General features: G+C 40.8%; 1 protein-coding gene across 1 annotated transcript in view; it reads right to left on the bottom strand.

Moving 5' to 3' along the window:
* Positions 1-507: 507 nt before the first annotated feature.
* URB1 (URB1 ribosome biogenesis homolog) overlaps positions 508-23,685 on the bottom strand; it is a 53,582-nt gene continuing 30,404 nt past the window's right edge. Inside the window, exons 22-39 of the mRNA XM_056329855.1 lie at positions 22,670-23,522; positions 21,257-21,458; positions 20,871-21,048; positions 19,641-19,699; positions 18,700-18,893; positions 16,888-16,998; positions 16,733-16,796; positions 14,788-14,959; positions 14,111-14,213; positions 9,616-9,776; positions 9,140-9,251; positions 8,057-8,163; positions 7,405-7,548; positions 6,534-6,643; positions 5,183-5,359; positions 4,054-4,295; positions 1,914-2,516; positions 508-1,287 (exon numbers count right to left, since the gene is read on the bottom strand). Coding sequence (XP_056185830.1) covers positions 1,082-1,287; positions 1,914-2,516; positions 4,054-4,295; positions 5,183-5,359; positions 6,534-6,643; positions 7,405-7,548; positions 8,057-8,163; positions 9,140-9,251; positions 9,616-9,776; positions 14,111-14,213; positions 14,788-14,959; positions 16,733-16,796; positions 16,888-16,998; positions 18,700-18,893; positions 19,641-19,699; positions 20,871-21,048; positions 21,257-21,458; positions 22,670-23,522 — 3,798 coding nt within the window. The 3' untranslated portion in view covers positions 508-1,081. The remainder of the gene's footprint in view (positions 1,288-1,913; positions 2,517-4,053; positions 4,296-5,182; positions 5,360-6,533; positions 6,644-7,404; positions 7,549-8,056; positions 8,164-9,139; positions 9,252-9,615; positions 9,777-14,110; positions 14,214-14,787; positions 14,960-16,732; positions 16,797-16,887; positions 16,999-18,699; positions 18,894-19,640; positions 19,700-20,870; positions 21,049-21,256; positions 21,459-22,669; positions 23,523-23,685) is intronic.

Genomic DNA, 23,685 nt, shown 5'->3' on the forward strand with positions numbered 1-23,685 from the left:
TTCAGGACAAAAATATTTATATGTAGAAGCACTCATTATTTGCATCTAATGTTTTTTTTTATTTATTTACAAAAAAACCACAAACTACATAAACATCATAAAAAGTGTGCATTTCTGATTTTTCCACTGTACAGAATTTGTACCAAGTACTTAGGCACAGCACAGATTCATGAGTCAATTTAACAAATCCAGTTTTACCTATCAAAGGTTCAAGTTCAGGCTCTGTATGTTTGCATACCTGGAATGGTATGTTAAGCTGCCCTTAAGGCCACACTCAAGAAGTATTTATCAGATTTCACAGAGAACTTCCAACAAAAACATGTATAATCAATAAGTAGCAAGTCATTTGGGGTTTAGTTCTATCTCTCATCTTTTAAGAGTGGAGAAGAAGATGGGTCTTTGTTGCAAGTTCCAGCAGTGGTGATGGTCAGGGCCTTTTTTAATTAAAAAAAAAAACAACAAAAAGACCCCAAACCAAAACAGAAATGAGAATAAAAACAGACCAGCTCTGAGATAAATGCTTTTAATTAATTCAAAACGAAAAAGAATCCCAGACTATCATGATTCCAGCATTCAGTTTTTATTGATACTGGTTTCAGTATCGTATTATGAAAGAAACTGTGTTCTTCAGGAAACAGTAAGTCATTGAGGCTAAACCTCTGACTGTTCTTTCTTTGCACTTATACCACATTGTGGTGAAGTTGTGCAGCCTTTTTTCCCCATCTTATATCGGAGAGAGGATGGATTTTTAACTACATGGGAACTGAAATACAGTCCATAGGCAATGCACTAATCAGTCCATTTTGATTCTTCATAAAGTTAAAAACATCTGTAATAAAAATTGATATAAAATAACATTCAGTAACCCATACTGTTCAAGGAAAGGGAAATTATAGCCTGTGTTCCACTGAGGGATGATGAATAAAATTTCCCCACTCTGAGTTTGTATACAGTAATAAAATATTGATCTTTGTGACAAAACAAGTTAGATTTGTATGGAGAACAGTTCAGGAGGGTTTCATGGCTTGCAGCAATGATGGCAGAGCATATAACAATGAAGATTTAGTGTCAGTTCACTGAATTACTGCCTCAATGTAGCCATGTAAAGGGTTTTGCAAAGACGCATAATAGTTTCTTCTCCTTGTTTGTAAGTTTCCAAGTCATCATTGTTTAATTTCTCATCTGTACTACCGCAGATCAATTTGACATGGGTTATTAACATATCTGGCTGCTGTGCTCCAAGCCACATGTCCCCAATGTAAACAGAAGTCAGGAATACACAAACAGCTGTGGAAGAAAAAATAAGAGAAAAATCAGGACAGATAGTCTTCTATTTCCACATAATAATACAAAACCAAACCATTTTAGTGCCAGACCTATGTTTTTAAATGGTTTCCTAACTTTTCCAAGATGGAAAATTTGTGGGGTTTTGCCCATACAAAGCCAATGATCCTCCTCACACTAAGGAAAGAAAACAGTTTTTTGTTAGAACAACCTTCTGACCGTTTTCAGTTTGAAATCTGACCTGTAGCTTTTGCTATCAAATGATAACATTGAACAGCGTATGGATCAGAACCCATACCCATACGGACTCGTTTGTTGCAGACTATTTTTCCCCTTGGTATTTTATCTTTTATACTTCATTGAACTCCATGTTAGTCCTAGGAAAAAAAAAAGTTTTCTGTGAGGGAGTATGACTGTTGTATGATTAGAAACCCCTACAGTGTGACCTTGTTCTATGCTACTAACCCTTGTACCCATACCACTGGAGACACAGCTTTTACCTTGTGTAGTTATGAGCACCGGTGGGCATGGGCAAACTTCAAACTGATGAATTAAGAAACCCCCATGGAATTACCTACTTTCTAAAATTACTGCCTTGTCACGTGAGCAAAAAGGAAAAGGCGAGTTACCTTTCTTGTTCACATCCTCTTCCGTCATCGCTGACAGGCACAACGTTTTCACAAGTTCATGAAAGCTGTTGTTGGTCAGGCCCTGAGCATCCATTAGGTGAAGCATGATCAAACTGAACAAACAGAGCTCTTCAAAAAGTCCAGCCATCCCACTGCTGGCCTCACAGACCTGGGTGTAAAACTTGAAGATGTCGTTTCTCAGTGTCTCATCCCTGAGCATCTCCTGCACTGCCGCTGGGTGTGGCAAGATGCAATTCCGTAGCCACCGCAGAGTTAATGAAACATTTTGTAGATTAAGGCTGTGCGTAACCATGGATTTTACGAGCCATTTAGTCACTATGTAAGTGGACGCGCAGGTAAGACCAATTGTTTCATCCGCAACATCAGCAGACGTGAGGGGCTCCCCTCCACATTTGGTAGGTGGCGTTGAGAAAACAGGCTGCCAGTGGGCAAATATGGAATTCAGATGACCTCTGCATTTCTCCAGCTCAGAGACTTTCAGGTCTGCTGCAGTGTCATCTTCTCTTTCTATCTCATTCTTTTTCCGAATGTGATGATATGCATGAGATGAGGCTTGAGATTTGTTTTTTTCTTTAATATTTTCTGTAAAACGCCACCAAAACAAACGTCAGATACTCCAAAGGATTTTCTTGGTACAAAACTATGCAAGAAAGACAGTATCTTGTGTTGCTTCAGTTGCTAAAAAGATAAGTGCTAGCCTCATTTGGCAGCCTAATTGAGCCTACGCATGTCAGAGCAAAAGGGCTACAGGCAGCTCCCAGTGACTCACAGGCTGAAACTTTTCTGAACCGGGTTGCCTGGCCCACAGCCCGGCCAAGCCAAGGCAGCATTTCAGAGGTGCGCAGGACACACTTTTGCCCGTAAGGCTACATTATTTACACCGCCTCACTCAAGCCGCTGCTCTCAGGGCTAGCGAAGGCACGGAACATACCTGCCTACGGAAGGAGGTATCGGCACAGCTACGTTGCTTTTGAACAGTGCAGGGTAAAGCAGTGCAGTTGGCCTTCCTCCAGCACAGCCACATCCTGGCCATGTGTCTGCCTCCTGAGGTGCTGTCAACCGAGGACACGTCAAGTTTTTGCACCCCAAGGGAAGACACAGGGAGCCAAACTTTGTAACGCCCAGCTGGCTTCCGTTAGATGCTGCCCGTGTCATGGGGAGCAGCAAAGCTCCCCAACAGCAATACCACTTTGCCACCGCCATACCACACAGAACATTTTATGGCAAACTGCTTCTGAGGAGTCATTGAGAAAATTATCAGAAATGTCAATTATGTTGCAGTTTGCAGCTTAAAATGAACTAAATGCATTTAAGCATTTTTCCCGGGCGCTGTGGGGGACGGGGTCAACTCCTGACTTGTTACCTTAGAAACAAAATTTCAGATAAGGATCCATTTTTCTAACTGCTTTATAAGCTTCTGAGGCTTGGAGTAACTTTTAAAAACCACATATACAGTAAGTTACAGACATCGCTATAGTAGCTCTAAAAATCCTCCGAAAGACACTAAAAGGGTATGAAAAACTTCAGAAAAACTGAAGCTCTCATAGTATCCCTGAAACACAGTAAGAATTTAATAATTAGTTTAACTGATACAGAATACTTAAAGAAACCTATAGAAGTGTTTATGGACACCAAGAGCAGTTGTATTTGCGGGAAACCAGTGCTGTTTAACACCTCCCACTACAAAGTTCCTTGCACATTTTATTCACAGAGATAACAAAAGAAGTCATACAAGTCCAAATGTACTTTTGCTTTCTTTCAACACTGATGACAATAAGAAAAATCAACGATTTCATTTTCACTTGCTTTACTGACGGTTTTTACTCTTATTTCACTTTCAGATCCCCCATCCACACATAGAAGAATACAATTTTTTGAGGCCTGACACTAGATCTGCAATTAAGCTTAATTTTAAAGCTCTTTCCCTTTTTAAAACTGTTCCTCCAAAGCTTCCAGGATTGTGTTAAAGTTAGAAATCACTACAACAAAGACCTGAAAAATGGCTTTCCATTTACAGTCCTCTTCCCCCACGCTACATCAGATTGCCCAACAAAAGTTATTAGTGTTTAGCTTGTAACAGCCTTAACAACATTACTTTTCAAAATATTTTAGTACTTACTAAGCAATTCCTTGATTTGGTATTTCTGAGCAAGAGTCTGCACATCCTCTTGCAGTTGCAGGTCTTTTTCGATGACACTCCACTTATGCAGCAGCAGCAGGATCTCTTTGTTTGACAGAACACTGTCATTCACAGTGAACCGGCTCATTTCTTTGAAGGCCTCAACCACTATAGCACGATATTCCAGCACAGAATTGAATGTACTGAAAAACTCAGTCAGTTTGGCTAGATCTAAATTAGTCCTGTGAAAAGAAAACAAAAGTGCCATGAATTTTTCTGCATGCTAATTAATAAAATAAAATTAGCACAGGTTTTTTCTCCTTACAGTCTCTTCCTATAGTTTTCTCCTGCACTTCTCTAGACATATACTTTTGTTTCTCAGGATGCCAGTAATAATTAGTTCAATTCCCACTGAATCCCCAGTGCTTTGCTCCATTAGTGTTTGGCAGAAGAGACCATAAAACATAGTCTTTGCCCTGCTGCCCATAAGTAGGAAAGGCAGATGCCACACGAGGAAAAGGCCAAAGGTCTGCAACTTTACCTATGCTTCTTTATCTTACATGAATTTTCAAAATTTTGAGGAAATAAAAATAAACATAGCTTCTCCAGACTGTGGCAACACTTGTCTGCACAAAAAGCTGCAGGTGCTATTATGAACCCAAACAGAACTGATTACCCATTTGCTCTCTACTATATCCCTGCTGCAACTGCTGTGCTTACGCAGATTAAGTGCTCTAGACCTGGAGAGAAGAGACTGAGCGCTTCTTAATGCTGTCATGTAGAACTTTGCACAGCTTCTCCTCCTACAATTTGCACGTGTGGTGCAGACACAGAAAGTCTAAACCTTCAGACAGTATGAAAGACATAGCAGCTTAAAAATAGCCAGTCATTAAGGATGTAGAACTTGATAGTAACTGCATCAGCTGTTATTTCATTCCCCACATACTTAAACAGCTAAACCTTCCAGTCAAAGAAATCTCATCAAAATTTGCTACTAAACATTCAGACTGAAGGGGAAAAAAAAGCATTAAACTACCAGAGATCAAGAAATTCTTCTAGCCTTAATAAATTTCAAACTGGACAGACAATGAGATGCAAACTGATTAAAAAAAGAAAAAAAAAAACTTACCGAATGTGTTTGATTAATGTGATCAAAACGTACAGAAATTCATTTACAAGCTGAATAGGAAGAAACTTCCTGTTCTGCTGGGATTGATTCTTGCTTTCTCTCTTGCCTCCTAAATTTGTTAGCCACAGGGTATGAAGTAAGGAAATAATTTTATTTAACAGCTTGTTTTCCAGAAACCTGAAAAACAAACAAAAAAGAAGCAAACACTCATTCAGAAGTCAGAGCCTAACCAGGAACCACTCCATCACCTAGAGGGGACCATATTCTAGTGTGCTTTTGGAGCCATGAATGGCAATAGGTGCCTCTCAGCCAGAACCCCATCAGGGCATGAAAGCTCACCCCTCTGAAGCCCCTGATGACTGCCCTCCTCTTGCCATGCTGCAGCCAGGGAAACACAGCAGTGTATCGCGGCCCCTGCATGAGACTAGTAATGTCTGACTTGCACCTTTCGTTACACAGCTCTGCCAAGCATCCCATTAGATTGCAACCATTGCCACCATTTCTTTAGAGCAGTTCTGTTCAGACAGCTTGGTTCCTCATGTTCCTAAGACTTTACATAATAACAGCAATGCTTACAGCACAATATCAGGAGCCATATTTACTTTGTTATTCTAAGGACAGGAGGAGGAGGAGGAGGGAGCAATCTCATTTTTGTACACAGGATGAAAGAACAATACTTCTCAAAAGCACAATCACAAAATAAGGACAGGGTGCCAGAGGCCAAATCCAGGCTTTTTCACTTCCAAATGTACCAAACTGTACAAAAGAGAGGTGTACGACAGGGGAGCAGTACTGAGAACCTGTTCAGGCCAATCGCACTGTAGATGATCTTGAAACCTTGCTTGAACCTGCCAGGGGAATCTATGCAAAAGAGATTCTGTGTGTGTGCATGCATGCACACGTGTGTGTGTATGTGTGCACATAAGTGAGGGAGAGGCTAGGGGAGAAATGTTATAGACCACTCAAATTCATTATTGTGCCAATTACTGTGCAGGAGGCCCTATGACAAGTTATGAATTGTGAGTATTTGAAATTAAAGAGTCACATATGCTAAAATAAGATGCCATTTTGTTTTCTAAGTTTTTCAAGGAAGTGTTATCAAAAGCATGAAGCCCCCACCCCCCATCATCCCTCCTACTACAACCTCAAAGCATCTTGATTTTATTTTTAGAAAAACAAGGGAATGCTTTGGAGTTCATCAGGTTCTGCCAGTATGATCCTAGGTGCCAAATGTCACAACCACTGACAGGCCATCTCCATATCTGTCACCCTTGTTTTCATACTCAGTTGCATAACTGTTCTATTGTGGACAGTAAAATTGTTCCCATTTCACGGGTGTTCCCCTAGTTACCTTTTCTCCAAGATGTGCAGTATCCAGGTTAGGAGACTGTGATCTTGAATCAGCTCGTAGGCAGCTCTGGTGACACGGGCAGCATTTTGTAATATCTCCAGAATACGACTCTGAAACAGAAAATATAATTTGTCCTTTTACAAAATTAGAATATAGTCAGGATCTAATTATTACCAACCTTTCAGAAGGGCATAATTAGCAATCTGACTGGTAGCTGGAATCTGATCAACTTGAAGTTAAAAAGTATTACCAAACACCGCATGTTCTTAGCAACCCCAGGGAAGAAAAAACATTCTCATTTCAAGGCTTCATACACACAGATGCTAATATTAAAAAGAAGTCTTAAGGTAGCAAGACAATTTTCTCTTTTTTGTCCAAGATTTTGGTACCTAACCGAGATACTTTTAACAGACTGGATTTCTCAGGGTGGATGCTTATGAACACGAGGGCTTCTGGCATGTGAGTCCTCTTCCTGCTAAAGCACTGTACAGGTAACATGCTGGGTAGGGAATAAGGAGACCTAAAAAGGCAAAGGCTCTGACCTTATGAGCAAAACTGCCGTATGTGCAGTATTTCCCACGAAGCAGTAGAAATATGACTAGAGCCAGACCACCAGTTGATGCAACTGAGTGAGGTTCCATGATGGCAGGAACCAGTTCCAATTTCAGTGGACAAGGATGTGACTCCAGTTTAGACATAAGCGATTATTTCCCCCTCCACACATACACAAGGATCAACAAGGAACAGATCTTGAAGAGGACAAGGGAAGAGTTAACTGCTCCTTTCTGTTTTGCATTTGTTTAAGATCTCCAAACCATGCAAACTTTTGTATGTTTGGGTCTTTTTTGTTTTTTGTTTTTTTAATTCTTACCTGGGAGCTCTCATCACACAAAGGACTGTTGAAAAAGGAAAGAATGACCTGGAAAATCCTCTGGTAGTCATAAAGCTCATAGCAATGTTTATCACGCAGCCCTTCTCCAAGAAATCGGAGAATCCACTCACGTTCTGTTTTGTACTAGAAGCCATAAGAAAAATGCCACCATCAGACACTTCGAAATAATGCCTGCTCGTAAGAACACAAAAAAACTGGTTCCCTGGAAGTGCCAGCACAGTGTTTAACAGCTTTTTCTGGACTTCTCAACTTTCATCCCTATCAAATTTAATCAATAACATCCATCAGGAACAGTTACTCTGTAGCCCAAATATGCACTGATAATGGAACTTTGTTTCTAAAATATCTCAGTCAAACTCAACATTAATTATCTAAACTCAAATATGAATGTAAGCTAGCTAGGGCAGAACATACTGCTTGTGCTTACAGAGCACACACAGTACAATTAATGATTTCATTATGTCTTACCACTAAGAAACCAACAAAAGAAACCCAGAAATAAGACTTCTAATTCCATTATAAAACAACAAAAAAGATGCCTCTAGAATAAGATTTCATTGCATTTTAATGGCTTTTTTCTATTATTTTCTGAAGAATTAGTGGATATCTAAAGATGTAATTCTTTCATTACCTCAAAATCAAAACTGTAGAAAAGCTGGAAAAACCCTGGTACTTTCCTCAGGTCCAAATACTGGTGTGACAGAAGGAATCTGTTTACCTTTATGTACATGTGCTCCTCTGTGAAAAGAAACAATGGTTATCACGGAGGACAACATTCCCAATACACAACCACATAGAAAAATAAATGGAACCTGTATTTTCCAGTGTTTCAGCTGTCAGAACAGTACATTAATTACAGCAAGAACGCCTTCTGCTCTAAGGCTGATTATATTGTTGGCCATCCCTCCTCTTCTCTTCCCCAAACTGAAAATCTCTTTCAGACTGCACACAAAGCAGGTGAGAAGATAAACATTCAACATGGCACTGATTTCAGCAAATCCAGTGTTACTTCATTGACAAAACAGAAATCGATGGCAAAGTGATAAGCAAATCTCTCTGCATTTCAAGACCAGCATTTCACATTAGGCAATCATAATTTTTAACCTACAGACCAGACATGTCCTGAATGAGCAGTAGAACAAGTTGCCCAGAGGGACTATACAGTCTCCATCCTCGGAGGCTTTCTAGGATTAGTCTAGAGGTCTGAAGGTTTTCTAGGATAAAGGCCTGCACAAAGCGGCCCGTTCTATAGCTGGCCCTGCCACAGGCAGAGGGTTTAGTTAGAGACCTCACAAGGTCCCTTCCAAACTGAACTACTCCCCAGTGCTATGATCTTCTTTTGCAACAGTGACTTACGTTCACTCAACATCTAAGGACACAAAGACACTTGGGCCAACCTACTCTGATCTGCTGAACAGGACCCACATACTCATCTAGTCCTCTGTCCGCTTCCAACCCAAAACTACGAGGAGGCAGTGGCTTCATCCCTGATGAATCAGGCTGGTTTTATACACCGATCAAAATGGCACTTCCCACTTCTCCAGTACAGCAGTCTACACAAGTACTGAAAGTGTTTTTTTGGAACACAGGAGAGTCATACTTCATGGCTCCTGCCAGTGTCACAGCTATCTCATCTTTCAGTATCGGTCAAGGACATTACTCCATGCACAGTGACTCACCCCAGGAGTACAACATGCACAGTAGGTTACAGTACCTGGCTTCAGAATCTGCTGTGCCACACGAGCGATGTAGAGGGTCAAAGAGAAGGTAAATCTGAGGTTCGGCTGCCTGATTCCATTTTGCACAGTATCCAAGAGATACAGCAACTGTAGCACAAGAACCCAGGGGAGAAAATCTTGAACCGTAACCCAAACATATACAACAGGAGAGCATGAATGCATAAATAAGCTTTTAGGATATTTCATAGCCATAAATCAAATACCAATCCCATCAGGATTTCCATTCCTACAAACAGAATTCCCAAGAATTTCTAAAACACATTTTCCCGCCTTTTTCTGCCCATTGATTACAAAAGAAGGAAACACAAAGCGATAGAGGAGAAACAATGGAACAGAGGATAAAAAGTTTCTTTTAGCTCTTTCACCGTGTGTATGTAGATGGACTCTCCCTGAAGTGTCCATGACCTAAAATGTCTAACCTGACAAAACTATAAATTGAGCTCAGTCTTACCTGACTCTTCTCTCGAAAGCGAGCTCCTTCCAGATGAGAACGAAAGGAAGCCAGGACAAAATACGCCACTGCTCTCATGTTGGAATCATAGCTGCTAAGGGCAGCTACTGTTAGGCCCAGGGCATTGACTTCAACAAACTTGTGACATGCCACTACACACTCTGTATGGGAAGAGGTTAAAAAATGAAAGAAGAACACCCAGAGCATTATACTGACATGTCACAGAGAATAAAACAGCACTGTAATCCTTAATAAAACTTCTATTCATAAACACCAATTTCTAGATCTACCCCTACGAACTATTATTACAGCGCAAGCTGAAGGCTCCTTCAGCTAACAAAGGTATCCCACAAACCATTCTGAACAGGAATTCTTTTACCTGTTTCAGAAAAATTAAGTACAAAGAAGAACATGAGGGAAAATTCTCCTCAAAACATTTTCTGGGCAATTGATAAGGCTGTGTCTGAAAGAAAGATAGCATAGCCAACAAAAAGCCAATCTGCACTAAAGAAAGAGCTTCCGTAAAAAAGCGTACAGGAGAATAATACATAAATAAGCCATTAGCCACACCAGCTGTTACTGCACAGGCATGAGTGATTCCGCTGGTAAGGCACGTTCCAAGCAAAGTACTAAATTATACCCCTACGTTCTTCTGGGACAAACAAAATCCAGCAACGAACAGTAACCAGCCAAACAGAAAACACACCCTTGAATCCAACATTTATTTTCCATAGTGTTTTACCATTAGAATTTATGGAGTTTCTCATTTAAGGTCTGTGTGTTTTGAAAAGCTTGTGCCATTTCTACCCACTGATGGCTAGAAATGGCTTGATGTAAAAACTCCAGAATATCTCCTGTGCTATTTCCGTTCCATTTACCAGTAATGGAATACAATGGCACCTCAGTTGTATTTTATCAGCTAAACTGCAAATGTACTGCAGTCCTCCATTTAGCAACAATATTCACATATTTTCTTGTAACTCACACTGAAAGTCAAGAGGACGTTTCTAAGAGACATATTCTTATTTAAGAAGAGGCTGTAGTCTTACTGACACGTACGTATACTTGGCCTACCGATTTCCTCCCCCACCAACACCCACACACAACTAATATATATATATATTTTTATGTAAAAAACACAGATAATTTATGTCCCCACACCAGCAGCAGGGCTGTTTCTCTCATCTTCTCCTCAACTGCCAGAAGTTCTGCTTCTGTTTCATGCCTGGCAGTTTCATAGCCAGCTCTGCTAGTTATGGGCCAGGCAGTGGCAAGGTCTCTACCTCCCAGCACTGCCCCCCAGCCAGCCCACTGCTACGTGACCAATGCAAAGGCATCACTGAATTGCAATAACAGATCTTTTCAGCAAGTGGTTTTACAAGTTATTTCAATAATAACAATTACTGTACACTTCCCTACACCACTCCTCACCAAAGCACATCATGTTTAACAGGCGTAATGCAAAACACCTCAGTCATTCTCCTAGTGAGGAAAAAGATCCCTCAATTTGTTAGCATGGGATCTCTCTCACATTACCAGAGCTCACACAGATACAGCTCTACCCCCCACTCTACCTCTAGACACTGAGCAAAGCCACCTCCTGACTACCAAAGTAAAAATGGTGAGAGGAGTAGCAACAACAGGGCAGGAGAAAGAGAAACAGCCCAGTAAGACACCTAATCTATGCCTTCTGCTACCTTCTGCCTGTGGCAAAGCAACTCCACACCTCCCACTCCTCAGGCAAGATGCAAGGTAAGCACTGGGAAATGGATGCTTTCTATTGAATCCTAAGTGAACATGCAAAGATAATCCAAAATTTGTCTGTCTGCAGAGGCTTCCTCATTGCTTAAGGACATCTCACACATAGCCCTGACCTGTACAACATCCCCTCTTCAGTACAGAATCAAATATACGTTGTATGCCCTTTCACAGCAAGCCACCACACAGCTCTCCTTCAGACTTCAGTTCTTGAGAACCACTAATGTACACCAACTAGACAGACAAAGTGAATAAATTTATGGGGTGGTACCACATAATGAAATCCAAGGTCGTCACTTCAGCAGTAAAGTTCATGCTGGTCACAGAAAGATTTATTTGGAAAACTTTCTTTCACTGAAAACATGCAGTGGAAATATTTTCCATCCAGCTGACCTTGAAGAGTGTGTTCATCAACTAACGTAAAATAACAAGCTATTATTAAAAAAAAAAAAGTTAATTCTATGTCTGACATACGGTTTGTTTAAAGTACCTTGAGAACCATGATGGAAAAGCTTTTCACAAGATGCTTATCAGAGCTAAAGTTAGACAGAACTCACTATCTGCCCAACTCCAGATTCTTTACTCAGTGAGCATTAAACACTGTGCAGTAAGTCTGTGTTTATAAATTTAGCAGTTACATAACATCTGTGCACAGGGCACTGTGCAGCCAGTACAAAGAGCAAATAAATAAAGAGGAATTGGGTATTCCAAAAGCAGCTGACATGGTTTAGAAGCACCATGGGACTTGAACTCATAAATCACTTGGGCCCTTTAAAAATGTTAGGACACAGACTCTTAGTGTGGCGCAGTTAAGGGAACTGTTTTTCCCCTCTCCAGTTTTAAAGTCTGCCTATGTCAGGATAGCCACTGCCTCCACAGCTCTGCAAGAACACGATGTGCAAGAGCTCCCTCAGCCCCACTGCTCCCACACAAGTGGTCATCATCCCTGGCTGACTCTAGCACTGCTAAGGCCGACCTGTAGCCACCATATCCCTCCCACCAGTTAAGGTGATGGCCTCCAGGCTAAGGGTGATGACAGGTACATGACAGCAGCACTTTTTCCAACTATTACACCCAGGTTCAAAAGACACTGACTGTCCATGCTCTTCGTCTATACCAACCTCAAAGATCAAGCATTAACTGGATTGTCTAAGATCCCTCCTAATGCAAAATGCCAAATAGTTCTGGTACCTTTTTTCCCTCAGGAGACAAAAACACAGTTCTTTTTACTGTTGTCAAAATTATACAGAGCAGTTTACAACTATGAATAAGTATAGGCTAAGAACACACAAAACAGGTACTGTACTGCAAGTGCACAGGTGAACAAAGAAGAATTGTAAGTATGATCTCACTGAAAGACAGTTACCAGCTTGCCAATTGCTTCTGATATTATTGTTATGGAAAGCCAAATCCATCTATAATTACATAGTGATTAACCATAACCAATCAACATAGGGAGGGAGCTGGTTAGGAAATTCCTTATGATACTTGTCTCACTTTGATCTTTAAGCGTTCTCTAAATAGTGTACCTGTGAAGTACAGCAGAGATATGCATATGCGAATCAGGGTCACGTCAAACAAGAGAAGTGAGGCTACGCAACTAGTTTTCAAGCACCGTGTTGATCTCACCAAACTTTCCAACAATTCTGCGCACAGGCCTGTTCATGACAAACTCCACGCATCTCCATCTGATGGAAAATGAGTTGGCTGAAGCTTCCCTGTACTACAACCACAGCCTGCAACAGGCCAGCTCTCCAGTCAACGCAGTCACAGTGCCCCTCACAGAAAGCAGCACCCCTGTGGAGATTCACTCTGGTCAGGAAACAACTTCATTCTGGCTGATGATCCAGGGTGATCCAACCAGAAACGGTGGTTTCTGCTTTATGCCCAGAGAACTCCACAACATTGCAGGGCACATTCTCCAACCTACCCTACCTCTGCCCAGTTCCCACTGAGAACACAGCTGAAAGGAAGGAGCCGATTACGGCTCCCAAAAACTCAGCCCCAAAGCAGCCCCAGATCAGAGCAGTCCTATCAGCTGCAGGTGGGGCACTGCACGTAGCAGCAGAAGGTACCATCTCTCCCATGCTTGTTTTGCTCATCAAAATGCTATGACACCACAGCTGATGCAGTATACAGCTCTACACATTCACCAGAAAAAAAAAATACAACTTTCCAGTACGGAATATTCCCTGCTGATCCCTCTTAATTTTCTTATTACATTGTGCTGGATTTTGTGATATACAGAATGCTAGATCAGAGAACATAAATCTTTGTCTACTTTTGTTTCCAGTTCCAGTTTAAAAACCCCTCCTCATCTTAGGTAGATCGGTCCCTCTACATAGGTTAACCCACCACATTTAACAGAGATGTGAGGGAGCACCTAGTCATCTGAACAAGAGCAGCTTGGCAGGAATGCCCATCTGCTGCCACGTCACTCTGCTTCTGAAGTAGCCCAATCTCACTAGTTATATTGCATTACTTGGAAAAGTGCTTTTAAAAAAAACCCAAAAGTTTAATGCCAATTATACCTTGTTACTTTTTAAGTCATTCTGAAAATTACAGTGCAATGCAGTAGGTAGTTAAGTGATGTATCTTTCTTCTCTCCAAAGCAAGGCACAAATGTCTTTGTGGTACTAGCTTTTAGATGAAGAATAACAGAGCTACACAAGGAGCCAGACAGCTCCTGCAGCACAGTAAAATGACACTAAATATCAAAGAAGAACATTCACTTTACCTGGTCTAGTCAGTTCACTGAAGAGCTGAAGTAGGAAACAAGGATCATAGAAGTCATCAAGACTCTTGACACTTTCATCTCTATATAGTGACTCCTGTACCTCCTGAAACCAAATTCAAACCAGCATTTGTAAGGAACAACACAACTTTCCAGCTTGGTTTCAAACTTCCCCAACGAATTCATGGCATTATAAAGGGCTGGGAGAGGGCAGTCAACAATAACTCTTGCAAAAATGTAATGCAACACAGCGTGAGACATGCTTGTGTTTAAATCTGGCTTTCACTATCATGGTTCCAAAACTATTTTTTCTGACTAGCACTAACTGGTATAGAAGCACATTATCAAACTGTATGAAAGACGGAAGAGCTCACTGTCAGTGGATCCTTGCACAGTCAAATTTAACAACTGTTTAAAAGTCAAATTCTGGTCTCACTTACACATGGCAATCTCAGCACTGCTGTACAATCACACCTGCCAACAAGATGTGGTCCATATACTGCAATTAATTTGAAAAGTGCTCCTAAATAATTAATTCCAGCCCTCATATGAGCTTAAATTACTCTCCTGATGTAAACAATTTGCAGTGTATTACATGAATGCAAGAAATTAATTACTAAAGTGAAAGGCTCTTTTCCTACATCAAGAGAAGGGTAATTCAGCAGTGTGAACCAAAGCACCTGTGATGACAGAAGACGGCGATGCTGAGGGAAAGACAGAATTGTCTTCATCATCTTTTCTCGGTCTAGCAGGCACAGAATCTCTTCCATGCTTGGCTGCTGCCATAGTGACTTCCCTAGACTCTTGCAAGTCTTGTGATGCTCCACAGCTGCTGGACCCCATAGGAGGATTCTTAAACATTGTTAAAAGTAAAGGCATTAGTCAACAGACTGCTAGCACTGAGTGAAAAGCAATTACAGAGGATATAAATTAGTATTTAAACTTTCCCTTCACTTGTACTTCTTATCCTGTGGGAACTTGAAACTAGAATTTGTTTCCCTGGCAACACCTTTTTCATCCATCCAAAAGCTTTTCAAATTCAGTCTGATGGTGTATCATTAACTATTTCCTACTCTGTTAATCCAAGTCAGAACTTATCTTCTCAGAAAAAATGCTTTTTTATTTAAGCTATAAATGCAGGTAAGTAAGACAGCAGCTGCATGAAGAGACAGTGATGAAGACCTAGTCATACAAGGTTGTCTCAAAAGCAATTGGTATTTCAAACCAGCATCACAGTGGTTCAGTAAAACAAATCCTCACTCTCCTCCTCTGAGTTGCTCCTTGGACCCCTCCTTACTTTGCCTGTGCTTGAAGTGCTAATGATACTGTCATTTTTTATGTGGGTCCTGCCGGCAGCACGCCTCACTGTCAATGAAGCAGCTAGAGGGGCGATGTTAGGCTTCTTATAATCCAGACCCTGGAGGATCCCATTTGTAACACAAGTTGGTCTCTGCTGGGTTATACATACAGCACTCCTGAACGTTCTCTAAATTCACTCAAACTCTTCAGTGCTGGGATCAAACCTAACCAAGTGTTTGGCTACCAATTCACTTCAGGGTACAGTATAAAATTGTTTCTCCTTTAAAAAGGCTACAAAATTTTTTGGATCTAACTACCTCTGAAATCAGTCTCCTCCTCACATTAACACCCTCCCATTTGCAAACACTTCAGTGAAGACTTATGCAGGATGTGGCAAGGGCCAGAGCCCTGGCTTCTGGAAGCCTCTTTGATTCCCTACTAACAAAAACTTTCCTGTCCCCCTTTATAGGCTGCAAGGATTATCTATATTCTCAGACAAAGCTAAGGGAGGGTCTTAATTCAGAGTCCAGTCCTGCTCCAGCTGCCTGAGCCAGTACTCTTGCACTGCCGTTAATATTTATGCCCATACCTCAAAGACAGAAAAGTGCATTTCAGCAAGGCAGACCAAAAACATCAGTGTATGTAATAACTGTTAGCAACAGACTTTCCTGTGGACTGCTTGGGCACAGGGCCTGAAAAGGAACTGGTTATTTTAAACAATACATGGTTCTCTCTTAGGAAGCATGTAGATGAATTGCAAGGTTGCGCTGTAAGAAGAGCTACAGTCCAGACTGGTGAAAGACAAGGACGGCATTGATACCATGTTAGTACCCCAAAACTAACAATACACGTGTTAATGCAAGAGATTACATATCACTCCTCCACTGGCATATTTCTCTCCTCTCCAGCAAAACACCAGAGCCAAATATCATGCACACAGGGGCAAGATTATTGAAAAGGGCAAAGACTGTGCTGAGTGCCAAATCCTGTATCCCAAGGGAACAAGGAAAGGGAAGAATTCCTACACTAGCTTTGGCCTTCATCTGATGAAATCCCTATAGTGGGCTCTTACCGTGGAGAATGAGCAATTACTGAAATAAGACAGTCCCTCATCTAACCTACAGACAACCAAAAGTTTGGGCAACACACAAGAATTATGTTAAGAATAGGAAATACATAGAAAAAATGTTTCCAAAAGCAGCATTCACCTCTAGGTTTGACCTTGCTCGCTGCTTATCTCAGTTAAATAAGTCCCTGGAAAAATGCCAATTGTGAGACTGCTTATTTGTGTGTAGTTAATTGAACAAAGGAAAGTAGTCAGCTTACCTGGAATTTATAAGACTTTGATTATTTTTCTCATATAACCGAAGTAGTAGCAGTATCTTCTGATCTAAAAAACAAGATGAACCCCAAAGTCAGTCACCTATGAAGACAAAAACCAGATCTAGAAGGAAGTACCTTTTCCAGGATAACACACTTACCTACAGCACTCAGTGTAGCCCCGTAGGCACCCAGCAACACAGCAAGGTGGCTGCTCTCACAGAGAGAAGGGCTGAGCTTCACAACTGTCAGCAGTATATCCACCAAGGCCTCTGAAATAAACACACAGCTTTAGCTTTGTTGTTCTGTCTGTTAGATAGTGCATATATAAATACGCACACACACACATATACTGCCCTCTCTAAATAGATGCACACACAGTACTGTACTGTATTTTAGATCAAGATCTACCTCTATAAATACCAAAACCCATTCCCCTGACTTAACTGAAGGATGACTACGATGCATTTAATTCAAGTGGAAGAATTTTTTTTTAACAATGTTAAAAAAGTATTTCCAAGCTGGACACAGATGTCATTGTGAAACTTTCCATGTGTACATGTTTGCTCTCTGGTTAAAAAGAAGTGCTATACCCTATCCCACCATACCATAGCTCCCTCCTCTCCCAGGAAGGCATCTAAAGTTAGCTCAGGAGTTGCACAGACTAAAGGCAGACATCTCAGCAACCTCCCCAAGCTACTCAAGAAGTTAGAGCATGAACTTTTATGTTCTTACCCCAGCCGCAGTAACTTGTCAAAACGCTTCTACATTGTGCATTGAAACAGGGGTCATCGCTGCAGAATCCAATTAGTTAGCAAGCTACAGGAACTCTGCCCTGGGGCATACAAAAATTACCCACCTTTGTTTTGTAACTAGCTAAGAAACAGATCAAGTAAGTGATCAGGTTACTCAAAGGCAAACAGGGCATCTGTGGCAGATTCAAGACTTGAATCCAGTTTTCTTTACTCCCTGTACCTGAAAAGGCATGGGCCTTTCCCCCTAGTATCTACAGGAATACATAATGTCAAAACAAAACAGATCATAATGACAACAGCCTGAATGAATGCACTCGACACCAAGCTTCTGAATTACTGACATTAGCCTCAAAGAATCCATCTTGCTGCCCTACAGAAACACATTCAAAAGGTAAAACATGTACAACAGGCAGTAAAATCTATTACTTAGTTTTAATTTCACTAAATTTGTGACTTCACAAGGGCTTTTTGCTCTTTTTAGATGATTTAAAACTTTAAAGTTTGTTTACATGTTGCTCACCGATATACACAAAACTGGTTATCAACATACTGCTCTGAGAATTTCCTCCCCTTTTTATACAGCTTGTCCAGTCACAGAATCTGAAAACCCCATACAGTGGGCAAAGTTGAGTGTATGTAGATTAAATGATTACTTCAAGATCAGTTGGCAGAGATGAAGAAACAAAGCCAATCGTACATGTGAACAAGCACCCAATTTATATTGCTCATGAAAGGATATTTCTCTTGAAAGGTTACGATACCAAATACACATCATTAAAATTAACTTTTTTGATACAGCTTGCAAAATCAACTTAAAATCTTCTGTATCAACCTATTTTAAAACAGGTTTAAAGGTCACACACATTTCTAACAGGAACTATATGCACTTCTGTGATCTTATGCTAACATCCTCACAGAAACCAAAAGAACCAATTCAAGATTTCAACAGGGTTCACAAAACTAAAACCAACCAACCAAAAAAACCCAAACCCATCTCTTCAGTAGTTTTAGAAACATGTTTAAAACCAGTAGTAATAAAATTAATGCAACGTTTGGATTCAAGCAGAGGTAGAATTTAAAACTAAACGCTAATATTCCAGAACCATTCAATAGCTCTGCAAGTATATGTAGGTGGATAGGTTACTGGATGGACAGAATATAACGTGAGAAAGACAAAATTACTAAATAGAGTTAAAGGAAAGATGATTAAAAAAATACCTCTTGTCTGTGTGTTTGTGCCATCTTCTTCTCTTGACCTCAGTATGGCTGACAAAAATAGAGAGTGCTGTGTGACCATCATATGAAGTTTGGAGAGCTTGACTAAGCTCTGACTAAGTGTGGATTCTTTCTTGTATAATAACTGAATAGCAATGTTCAGGACTTTCAAAAATGCTTCATCTCTGTAGCGGTACCTTTAGAAGCAAGGATCACAGAAGAATCAAATCCCAACCAAACCCAAGGAAAACTTCTTGGAAAAAAAAAACTGTTTAAGAAATGAGAACTTTGCAAAGAAAGCAAACATAAAAAAATCAAAACAAAAACAAAAAAAGAAAATACATGCACCTTTTTCCCTGAGCCGTTCTCATTTAATTCTTTTTAAGCTATACTGACATCCAATTATAAACAATAAAAGAGAATCAACACACAGTCACACTTGTGGCTGCACTGATCTTAATAAAGTACTGGAATTTTGCCTACTAACACGTCAGGCAGAACAGATTAACACTTCAGATTAACACTTCTACCTCCACAGAAGCTAAGACTACCCTAACCTATTTTTATTTCTTTTATTTAAATGATTTACATTTAAAGGTGAAAGATCTGATTCTGTTTTCATATGAACTGTATTTAAGAAATACCTTAAATAAAAACAAGTTATATGAGCATAAAGCTTCTTTATGCCAGTTGAAAAGAAGATAGTCTAGCTATCCAGTTAGCTATGTTAGTTATGCTAACTAAAGCACAAAATCCAATGCCTGCAGTTGTGCTGGTTCAGGCTCCAATGAAGCCACGAGTATGACGGGAAGTGCATCCTGAGAAACAAGGAGCATTGTCAAATCTGACTGGATTCAAGGGAGATAGTATGTAACACAGGACAAAGCCAAGTGAACAGAACTGCACCTCCTACGGCACCTTTGGTGCATCTCAAAATTACTTACTTGAGTCCTGTCTTCACAAGGTTGTACCACTCATCTGGGTCCACTTCTTCAACAAAGCACTGTGCACACAGTAAGCAAAAACAGGTATTTACATTTAGCACAGAGAGCTTCTGCAGATCAAGACCAGCAATTTTTGTTCAACAGACACACTAACAACATGCACGCCAAGCACTCAGGTGAGATAACAGGAAAGAAAGGTCTTGGATACAAGAATCCTACCTCCTGATTCAAATGAAACTGCAAGTCTTGTTTTGTTGGTCCTGGCAGCAAGGGAGTATACGGGCTGTACGCAATTAAAAAGTAAGCTGCTCTGTAGGTACCAAAAAAGCCAGAACCTTGAAACTTCACACTCCCAAAGTGTGAAAGGAATAAAAAGCTGGCAAGTCAAAGCAATAGACTCAGGTACTAGGGTTTTGTGTACCTACCATATGTGCTTAAGCTAATCAGCCTTTGTGGCAAACATGGATGGCTGGGTGTACATGTTCTTGACAAAAAGTGATCTTCCCTGAAATGCTATAAACCACAAAAAACAACAATCAATTTTAAGAAGACTGACAGCTGCATGTGCTGGCAGTCCCAATAGTGGTAGCTGCTAACCTCATCGGGCCTGTGAACACCATCAGGATGAACACTATGAGGTGGCCCCTCAGGTCCTGCAAGACTCTTGTCCTGCACAGTCATGTCCTAAGAGGGAGTCTCACCAGAAGCCAGGAAGCCGTCAAAGGCATTTGTTGCCTGCAGAGACCTTCATTTTTATAGCTTACATGGATCTGCCTACCTTACTGAACTAGTACAGAGGGAATAATCAAGTAGTGTTCTTTATGATCACAGTCTGGATTTCTACCTATTATCAGCCAGATTTCTGCCACAAACTTCAGACGGTATGACACGTGGGTCTTGTCAGAAGTGTCTCTATCACTTTTTTTTTTTTTTTTTTAATAAGAACATCCATTGGCAACCTTTGGTTTTTAACTCCTGAACACCTCAAACTGTCATTTTCAAAAGGAGCCTGTTAGCAGAAAGCCATCAAAAAGAACTCAAAATTGCTTCTTATAAAGGATTAACTCCACAAAAGCTACTGAAAGCCCATAGAAGCCATAATCTATAAAAATAGATTAAATTAAAAATAGAAAATAAAGTCCAATCTATGTTTACCCAAGACACAAGAGCATAATAACACATATACACACACAGTCATATTCTGGCAATGCAGATAAAAAAAAGTCTCACCAGTAATTCTTCTAGCCTCAGCAGCATGGACCTCTCTGCTTCTCCCTTGCTTTCATCTTTACTGCTGCTGTACATGACAATTAACCCCTTCATGCAGGCTGATAACAGGCGTCTCCTCCAGAAATGCAGCTCTTCGGAGTTTTCAAGCACTCTAGATATGGCATCTGCCACTGTCCAACTGCAGCAAGACATTTATTTATTTATTCATTAACGTTGTAACATGCTTTTTGTATACGTTAAAGATGTCTCGCTGCCAAAGCATAAATTACAGATTCTTGGAGAAGAGGATGTTGTTGTTGTTCACAACATTTGTATTCATGCCTATACTATGACAACGCTTTATAAGACAAACCAAATTCCGAAACAAGGCAACAGGATTTGCCTACCTCTCATTACTTTCTGCTTTCTCAAGAGCAGCAGGAAGCTGATCAATAAGGTTTTGCAGCCCTTTGCTTTCTGAAGATGGCAACAACTTTGAAAGAACTTGCAGTTTCACAGTGGTCTCGTGCAAGGATTCTGTGTCGTGAAATACACTGCAAAGCTCCTTCCACAGAGCTTTCCTCAAGACAGGTTTAACCCCCGAGACAACTGTTGGGAGACAGCAGGGGACATAGGTTCCACCATCGAAGTGTGTTAAGCAACAACAGACTTATAATTACAAAAATCCCAAATCACTTTCCTAATCAAGGCCCAGATTACTTAGTTTCTAGGAAATTATACTGCAGTAGCTGCTAATCTGCTATAAAGAAGCGCACTCTGTATTGTTCCATAGTGCCATTAGGAAGTATTTAACATATGTACCAGACAATTGCTTGCTACACAGCTGAAATGACTAGACAAGGGCAAACAATGCAGACCTTCAAAAGAGGTACTTCCTGATAAGAAACCTTGTCCTTGTATCTCAGGAAGGATGAAACTTCACCAGTTCACTGACCCTGGGCTCAAAGGAAATGTTCTCTCACATAAACAGACAGCTAACGCAGATACCTTATAAATCAAGTCAGCCAGACAGCAGTTTCCCCCTTCTGTTCAAGCACAAAACCACTGGTGTGCATTAGGTGCCAGAGAAAAGCTTTAGTTCTTTAACCATCCTCTCCTGTGTGCCAACAAGGTCTTTTCACTACTTGAACTTCTCCTAGACAAAGCCAGCATTCTCCACCAACAGCTACAGTCAGGCTGTTTCTGTTGCTATTTACATTTATAGGCAGTAAGAGAAATGAAATCAAAGAGATCGTGTTCTGTTTAGCTGAATCCTAACTTGTAGAAAATTTAACAGCCTTGTCAATTTAATGCCGCCATTGATTTGGAAAGTTTTGGACTGCCAGCTTAGGAAGGCATTACTGTAGGAAGCTATATTTGGAGATTTATTTTAGAAGAAAGTTCTGGACTCTTACACTCATTAAAGTGAAAGCTTAAATTCTGCAAAACCATATGGCTATCACATTCCACTCACACAGATAATCCATCTATGCCCAAGAAAAAGTTTTAACCTCCTGTAGTAAACCAAGATAAGCACAAAGACAGATTTTTCACATGCACTAAGTATTAAATAAGGGCTTCAAAAGAAAAAACTGAGCAACAACAACTGTAAGAGTACTTTGCTTCAGTCCAACAGTCAACCTTCACTACAGTTCCTTACCTTTCATGCTGCACAGGTTCTTATAAGAGAATCCTTAGCTATTAGGTAAATTTTATCACCTTTACTCATTGTGCAGAGTATCCAAGACTTTAAGGCCAGCAGAGCCTATGCTGGAAATTTGGCCTCCCAAATCACAAAGAGGGATTAGTTGTAACTTTACCTGAAGAAGGTCGGGTGAAATCATAGTGGTCTCTGCATTGCAAATACACATTAATGAGTGGAAGAAAGCTCTCCATGTTTTTTCTGAGGTACTTTCCGGTGACACTGCTCAGACACCACAGCTCGAACTGCAGCAGGTGAGTCCTACAATGTTTTATCAGCATGCCCACAATGGCAAGGGAGGTTTCTGACCTCTGGTTAAGGCAGTGAACGTGCACCTCTACGCTGACTGCATGTGCAAGGACTGGCTCACTTTGGAGAGCCTGAAGGAAAACCTTCTCCAACTCTTTGCTGGCTGATGCTGACATCAATATCCCCAAAGCTTTAATGTGCTCTGTGGATAGCAGCAGTTCTCGTTGGGGCTGCATTTGGTAGCTCTCTGTGAGGAGCTGCACCAAAATCTGTCCATAGAAGCTTAATTGTTTCCCTTTTTTAGGGGATTTTTCAGATTTCTGAGTAGTCAAGCTTGTTTCAGGAAGTTGCAGCATGGTTAAAGTGATCTCTTTCAGCTGAGCTGCAGCCATGTATGTGTGCAACTCCTCCAGAGCCTCCAGCTGGCGAGACTTCTTGGAAGAGACATGGCTTCTGTCTTTCCCTGCAGCCTGTAGCTCTTTCAAGACACTTTTTGTAATAGCTTCAAAATACTTTGATAATACATGTTTGCGATCCATGCTCTGCAACATCGGGGCACCCGTTTTCAACAGCTGGAGCACACCAGAATTGAGGTGAGCCGACAGGAGCTTCACAGTGACAGGGTTTAAATTGGACCGAGGAAGAGAACGTTGTTCTAAAGCCAGGAACCAACTCTCCAGCGTAGGATGTCTAAAAATCAACATGAGTGTATCTTCTAGTGTCTGTAACAAATGGTTGTAACAGTATCACTGAACAGACAATTACAGCTGGGGGCTTTAGGGGGGCGTGGGGGGGTGGTGTCTAAAAATCATTCACCTGCCTGTTTCCTGGAGCTTGTTAATTACAATTACTGAACAGAAATTGTCTACTAACTGGTCAGAGGAT

The sequence above is a fragment of the Falco biarmicus genome, chromosome 2, assembly GCF_023638135.1.
Source record: "Falco biarmicus isolate bFalBia1 chromosome 2, bFalBia1.pri, whole genome shotgun sequence".
NCBI classification, from domain to species: Eukaryota; Metazoa; Chordata; class Aves; order Falconiformes; family Falconidae; genus Falco; species Falco biarmicus.